The sequence below is a fragment of the Corvus cornix genome, chromosome 9 (genome assembly GCF_000738735.6).
Source record: "Corvus cornix cornix isolate S_Up_H32 chromosome 9, ASM73873v5, whole genome shotgun sequence".
In the NCBI taxonomy this organism is placed as follows: Eukaryota; Metazoa; Chordata; class Aves; order Passeriformes; family Corvidae; genus Corvus; species Corvus cornix.
This window is the reverse complement of record NC_046339.1, coordinates 12,097,205-12,104,593: the sequence shown is the minus strand read 5'-3', so window position 1 is coordinate 12,104,593 and position 7,389 is coordinate 12,097,205. Positions and strand designations below refer to the sequence as shown.

The window sequence follows — 7,389 nt, the reverse complement described above, 5'->3', positions numbered from 1 at the left end:
GATTACTGCAAGGGAAGATGGATTACTGAACTAATTAAAAAATAGAACAGGATCCAAGAGCTTTAAACTGACATTTAAAAAAAAAAGATTCCTTGGATATGGTAAGTTTTTTCAGATAGCCTTAAATGCTGAGTTCTTGTGAGGATATTCCCAGTATCTGAGTGAACTTCACCACTGTATATCCCATCTGTGCAATGAAGCATTGCTGGAAGATTTCCCTAAAGCACCTCAGGACTCAGAAACACATTTCAAACAGTCAAAAAACATCTTATGCTGCAACTCTTTAAGAACACAGACAGTTCATATGGCAACACCTTCCCTGACATAAGAACATCACACAGACATCTCCAGTACCAAACCCCACCAAGAACAAAGAGTTCTAGCTGACTCAAGGGGTCCTGGGTCAGGTTTAGAGATCCCAATATTTCAACAGCTCAAGTGATGAAATCTCTTGCATCTTTGTTAATACAATTAAGAATTATTAAGCTACATTTAAGATACATGAAAATTCACTAAAACTTTAGCTTAGGTTCAAAAATATACTCAGATTAATGCGGCCTTGATGGGTGAAATAGAGCAAACCAGTACATTTGAAATAACCAAGAACTTCACTTGATGTATTCACCCTCTATCTTTACACTTGGTTTTTACACTTCTAAACATTTCCAAGATTTTAATTTCTCTCATAGTCTGATAACTTAGGATGAGGTTACTAGTAACAACTGAGAAGGAATAATTCCTGACATTTGAAAAGACACCATTTGTATCTTTTCCATGAAGAAGTGTTGGAATACCTCTTGGCCATTAGTGTTTAAACCTTGGCTCATAAATGGTTCATTTCATAAAAACCAGAAATACCTTAGCATATCTGCATGATAGCAATTAACATACTTTGGAAATGAAGAACATCAATTTATGGAACAACAGTGTTTACATTTGGTGATTCCCCTCCCTAAGCTCAAAACGATACTGAAATTACAGATTAGTCATTGCTCCTTACAATAAACTGCTTTATGCAGAATCTGAAGGTAGCCTACAAAATACAGAAAAATATAATGAACCAGTTTGTGCAAACCAGTTTGGAATAATATATTCTTCAATACCACATGAATTTTAGGCAGTTCAAATAATTGTGTTTTCTATCTCAAAACTGTTGTAATATTCAGCACATCCTTCTTATGCTGCCTCCAGCTACTCATCTAGTAAGATACTCCTTGCAAGGAGCAATTTTAAAGTAGCCAACTAATAGCACTGTAATCCATTTTTAGTAACTTCCTAGTAAGGTAAGCACAACTTGCTGTAACCCTTTTTTCCCCTAACCTTAACATAAAGTCCTATTAAAATCAGCATAAATTTACCTGTTGCTTATTTGTAAAGATGATTTTCGGTTAGTTTAACCATGAAAGCAACTAAATGTAGAGCTGTAATTCTACACTGAACCTAACATGTCCATGTCTGCAATTCAAGCTTTGTGGAGCAAATCGGCTGCACCTTCAATGTCACAGTTTCCAGTGAATAGGGGTTTTTTTCCAATTGATTTTGTAAAACTTTTCTTCATCTAAAAGAAAGAAAGAAAAAAAATATTCCTGAATTCACAGGTCTGTAAGCTGACTGCTCTTGAACTCTCACACCCATTGCCCCAGTCTGCATGTTTATTTTAAATGCAGCTAAAACTAATGCCCTGTAACAGTCTTCATTTATACGCTGGGTATCACTTCATTATCTCAACTTGCAGAGAGAGAAGCTTTCACCATAATGATTTTCCATACAAGATCTTTGTCTAAATGTATTACATAAACGGTACATTAATTTATATAGTAAAGATAACACTTGGTACAGTCACCACTAACCTGGTGCTGACACAGCACTTCTGAATCAGACATCTTGATATCATTAACATATACTGAAATCATTATACTTGTTCACAACTTAACAAATGAGAAAAAGAAGGTCAAAGTGACTTCTTAGATAGGTGCAATAGCACCATGTTCAAAACCCACATTTTATTATTCCTTCAGTTACATTTTTATTCAATAATAAATACCTAGTTTCCATGGATTACATCATGCTGTAAGTCTTAGATGAGCAGCACAGACAAGTTGGAACTAAACCCATAGGAACATCGCATTAAAAGAAATGAACATTGGGCCACTGGACGCGATATTTTGCAACATTTACATTACACAGAAGTTTCAAACAGTGATGTCTAGGTAAATGCAAAAGTTTTTGTTTGTTTCTTCGTTTGGTTTGTTTACAAAGTACAGACTTATTTCACTTGCTATACACAAAGGTGTCTGCTTTCAAAACTGTGCAAACTTACATTTCTGAAGTTATCTTCAGAGAATGGTGATGACACAAGCCATTTTTTCATTTTTCGGTTCTCAAACACACATTTTCAGGAATTTTAATCAGAAAATCTCCAAAACGGAAAAAACTCCATTCAGTTAGATCATCCTGAAATATTTAACCTTTCAACATAATTTTAATCTCTATGTTAGCTTTTTGTCCACATGGCTGAATATTTTACATCCAAACATTTGGGGAACATCTTACCAAACTTTGTATTGTTTCCCCTGAGAGTAACCAAAACAATATCTGTTGGAAAACATTCAGATTCCTCTCTTTTCATTTCTACATATCAAAATCAATTGCCTTTTCAAAAGGGAAAATAAATCTAGGTCAGTTTTAAAATGTACATAATCAGACAACTGCAACTCAAACTGTTTCAGGCCTAACACCTTCTTCCACACAAGTACTCAGAAGTGTATACAGATCCTTTGTGGCAAAGCGTGGGCAGAGAAATGTGGTGGTGATTAACCACCAGGCACCTATGATAGAGAGCTTATATCATGCTTAAATTTATCAGAAGCAACATTTCTATGGCAAAACTGAAAGGCAGGTTTCAGTGCCTTACTAATTTTACTGAATGATAGACATCAAGTGGGTGTGGAAGGATCATGTGCACAACATTCTTATAGAAGTGATTTTGGTCTTAAGAGTAGCTATTAGTAAAAATGAAATTACTGACATTTTCCCTTTTTTTTAAAATTTGGAAGTCGGACAAGTTGGAATTGTATTCTATCTTTTTACATTTCACACATACTCCAACAGGTTACTCTGTACCTATGGAAACAAGGAAATCTGAGTCTGTGCAATCCCAGAAATGAAATGTAATCGGCTGACATTCAAGAGTAACAACACATATCAGGAAAGAACAGGTAAAAGGAGCAGCTGCTGACATTATTTCCTGAGTCTAAACCTTTTAGGGTTTCACTGAATAGCAGTCTGTGCTTTCAGGTGAAAGAACTACAAGAATTGCTTGGCTGACATCTCTCAATAGTTTAAGAGTTTAACAAAATCCACCACTTCCTCTCAGGATCTCAATACTGTGCTTTCAAATCTGTACCACAGTGACCAGCAAATGCTTCAACACAGAGCATAACAAATACAAGTGGCATTACTTAGAAGGGCATTTTAATGTACATACAAAGACTAAAACGTTATGTCAAACTCTCAGGATCATCTGCAGGCAAGAAAATGAGAGCAGATAAAATCATTTTATGAATCTGATCCAGCTCTACCATACAAGACACATACTAAAAATAAAAAGCTTTTTTCCCTTTCAGGAAAAAAAACCTTAAATATACAACTTCAGCAAGCTCCCAAGCTATCTCATTGATACACAAATCAGATTCTTCTGTGCATGTAGCTTCGAAAATTAAATGAGCAGGTGGATTTTAACTGAACTTCTCAATCCCATGAGACATTATTTTCTTTCTCCTTCAACATTTCAGGATGCTCCCCAAAAGATAGGAAAGAGAATGGGACACAAAAGCCATTTCAATTCAGTCTTTGTGCAAGGTATCCTGGAGAAGGCTGCATTCTTGTGTAAAGTTGCTGTTGAAACAGAATGACAATTATTTTAAAATATGTACAAATGCAGCACTTGGGTTTATGGATTTGAGAACTAACAGAAATGAAATTTGGAAAATACCTGCATGCAAACATTTTTGCTAACAATATACAGTGTCTTTAAGAAAAAACAAAATAACCAAAATGCTTCCACAGAAAAGTGTTCTGTTAATTTTTATTCCAGCTAGTAATGCTTTCTTCTCTTAATACAGATAAAAATATTGAACTGAGAGTAATAAATAGCCTACAGTGATTCACAATACTTAAATAACTGGTCAGTAAATATATTTTCTATTAAGTTTAATATCTGCTTGTAGTATAAAAGCAGCAAGTATCGTTCTGCAGATTAGAAGCTAGAAGCAGCAACAGCCAGACAATGGAATAAAACAAAGAAGAATTTTCATGAAGTCTGTATGAAAACATGCATTTAAATGAGATGGATAATAATTTTATACAGAACAATGAGATAACTGCAGCAATATCTTTATGATCTAAACACGATTACCTGCTTGAACAATCTACTTTTCTTGATGGAGGGCTTCTATGAAGGCTTCAAGTTTCTCCTGGATTTCCCGAACTTTTTCTGGTGGAAATAAAAGGATCACTGTTCAAATACCTATTACTATTAAGTACTTGAGGACAGGTACAGAAAGAAAAATAAATCCCACATAAAACCCAAGAACAAAAACATGCAAACACAAACAAAAATTAATGCTGTCATCAATATTACCCTAAGCATTTTGTTTCGCAATTACATAGGTTTATAACATTTTTTACATCAGAAAAAAAGAAACCCAATCCTCTTCGAAGAGCTACTACAGATATATGTTATGATTACCCTGCTAATTTTATAATTTAAAAATTTACTGAAGGAATCCTGGAAACATACTTCAAAAAACTGAATTTTCCACCAGATCATGCACAGCAGAACTATTGTACACTTGTTCCATGCAGGGAGTTGTTAGCTTTTAAATAATGCCCACTAGCCCCTTTCTTCTTTAACCAAATATCCTCATTCTCCAAATTAAGTGTAACAAACACCACTAATCATTCTAAATAGAGTTGAAAGCTCATGCCCTTTCACCCACGAGAATTTCAGGGAACCATATGTCAGTATTCAAGACACCTCCTCCAAAGGGCACCTACAATGTTAAGAATGTTTAAAACTTGCATTTTATTTTCTTGCATTTCAGTAGTAACCAGATGGATGTGGGCAGAATCTAATTTTTTATAAAAACTAAATCTGGGAGTTTACTTCCCTACCAAAACACAACTTGACCACAACTACAAATAGTTACTAAGAATGAAAAGGCAAAATTGATTTCAAGAAATCCAGGGGTTTAAGCATTTTTCCACTCTTTTCTCAATTCCATACAACAGTTGTCATCATATAACCTTTTTGATTTATTAAATTGCTTATGAAGCAAGATTTAGAACATAGTTGGAATCCAAAGCCTGTGAAATTTCCTGCTTCTCTCTCACCACATCCTCATTTGAAGCTCCTTCTGTGTGTGATTATAGGCATGAAAAACACACACTTCAGAAATATGAAGGAACAGGGGAGAGCAATAGGACAGACAAAAATAAGTTAGATGAGCATAAACACAGACAAATATTTTTTTCCAAGCTAAAAATACTATTGGATTAAAGCCACATGTTCCCTTGTATGAGATACAGGGTTTGAGCATTTTTAAAAAACCCTTTTATTAATGGTTTCTTCTCTTTATCAATACCATATGTTATCAACTTGCTTTGCTGAGCTAAGTAACAGCAAAACAAAAAGAAAAACAAAACAACCAGCTTTAAATGGGGTATGTAAGCACAAGTGGAAAAAAAAGACCTCCAAAGAGAACACTAACATAGCTACAGGAACTGAAAGTTTAATCTAACAAAATGACAAGCCCATAAACAAACACAAAATCCATTTTAGAGTAATAGTAATAATAATAACTCAACAAATTCCTGCAGTCCTGTTCTAGCACAAGTAGAGAACTTGAGTTAGCATTTGAAGTATGGAAAATAGCCTGTATGAGTATGAAGGAACCTCAAGCTTCTATCTTTATCTTGCAATTCCTAGGTGATGAAGGGTAAGCCACTGACACTTTCAACACTTCAGCCTGCCCTTCCCCAGTAGTGCTTATCTAGAAACACAGAAGTACAGTGAAGCTGAATCACACTCTAAGTCCTAAAGGAAACACCAAAGAAGCTTCTTGAATTTCAGCTGATTTTTTTCTTTTAAGGTATTTTGATATTAAATGAAGATTGCAGTCAGTGTGAGGGCAAAATCTATACCTTGGAAGTTAAGACACAGCAGTAGCTGATTTTTACCAGGTTAAAAAAAGAGAAATTCTGATTCAGTTCAGCAGAATCTTTGAAAGCTGTCAATGAAAAAAAAAAGGTAGTCCCATGATCACTTTTCCTTCCTGAGCACATGCAAAGTGTTTTCATTACTATCTTTTTAAAAGAAAAAAAAGAATATGTACTGCATCCCAGTATATAAACCTCTAGTGTAAGGAAAATGGTATTTCTGTGGCATTTATTTAGGCAACTACTCCGCTCTGCTTCCAATACTGTTGCTCTATGAATGTTTACAAAATCAGCCTTTGAAATAATGTTCTACTATTTTGGACAGCATTAACATAGTTTTTGACCACACCATGCTGGATGGTGCTTTGACCAACCTGGTCAAGTGGAAGGTGTCCCTGACTGTGGCAGGGGGGTTGGAACGAGATGACCTTTACAGTCTCTTCCAACTCAAAATATTCTATAATGATTCTGGGTTTGGAAATTATTAATCCTGGACCCTGCCCTCCAAAATGAACAGCAGTTGTCAGTGATAACTGGGGATTAGATCTCATGACCCAGAAGATCTCTTTATGTTGTGCTTTCAGTGGCTTTCTGTAGCACTTTTTCTTCCCAATTGCAACATGTTTTCCCAAGTGTGTTCTTTGTATTGATCAAGCCATTAGACCCAGTGAAAGCAGGCAGATAAAACAGTATTAAATGCAAATATTTTCCTTTCTCAACTTCTTGCTAATGAAGTATTCTGGCCCTGAAAACTAATAGCATCAGCAAAACCCTGTAATTATTATTTCATCCTTAAAAAAAGGTTTGTGCCAACAAATATATTCTAATTCTCTGATTAAGGCATATTAAAATAACAAGATAGCAAATATGTATTCCACCAGAATATACTGAATCAGCTGTGTTTGCTCAGAGAACAGGCATACTAAAATTGACTGCATACTATGAGCACTTTATTAGTTTTTATACTTGGACTGAATTGAAATGATTACTTAACTGTAATAATTATGAGGTCTTGAGGTAATTTAATACTTTGAAATAATATGTTGGCTATTCTTAAAAAAGAACAGTTACAATGAGTGCCAAATAGCTGCAATTATTCATGCTATGCCCTGTATTTTTAGCCATAGTAAAGCTTTTTGCAGCAGCAGAGCCCAGGCAACCTGTAACACT

At 34.9% G+C, this 7,389-nt stretch overlaps 1 protein-coding gene across 1 annotated transcript in view; it reads right to left on the bottom strand.

Moving 5' to 3' along the window:
- Positions 1-1,957: 1,957 nt before the first annotated feature.
- The window catches only part of OPA1 (OPA1 mitochondrial dynamin like GTPase), a 50,772-nt gene continuing 45,340 nt past the window's right edge, over positions 1,958-7,389 (bottom strand). The window contains 2 exon segments of the mRNA XM_010406175.3: positions 1,958-3,897; positions 4,418-4,495. Coding sequence (XP_010404477.2) covers positions 4,431-4,495 — 65 coding nt within the window. The 3' untranslated portion in view covers positions 1,958-3,897; positions 4,418-4,430.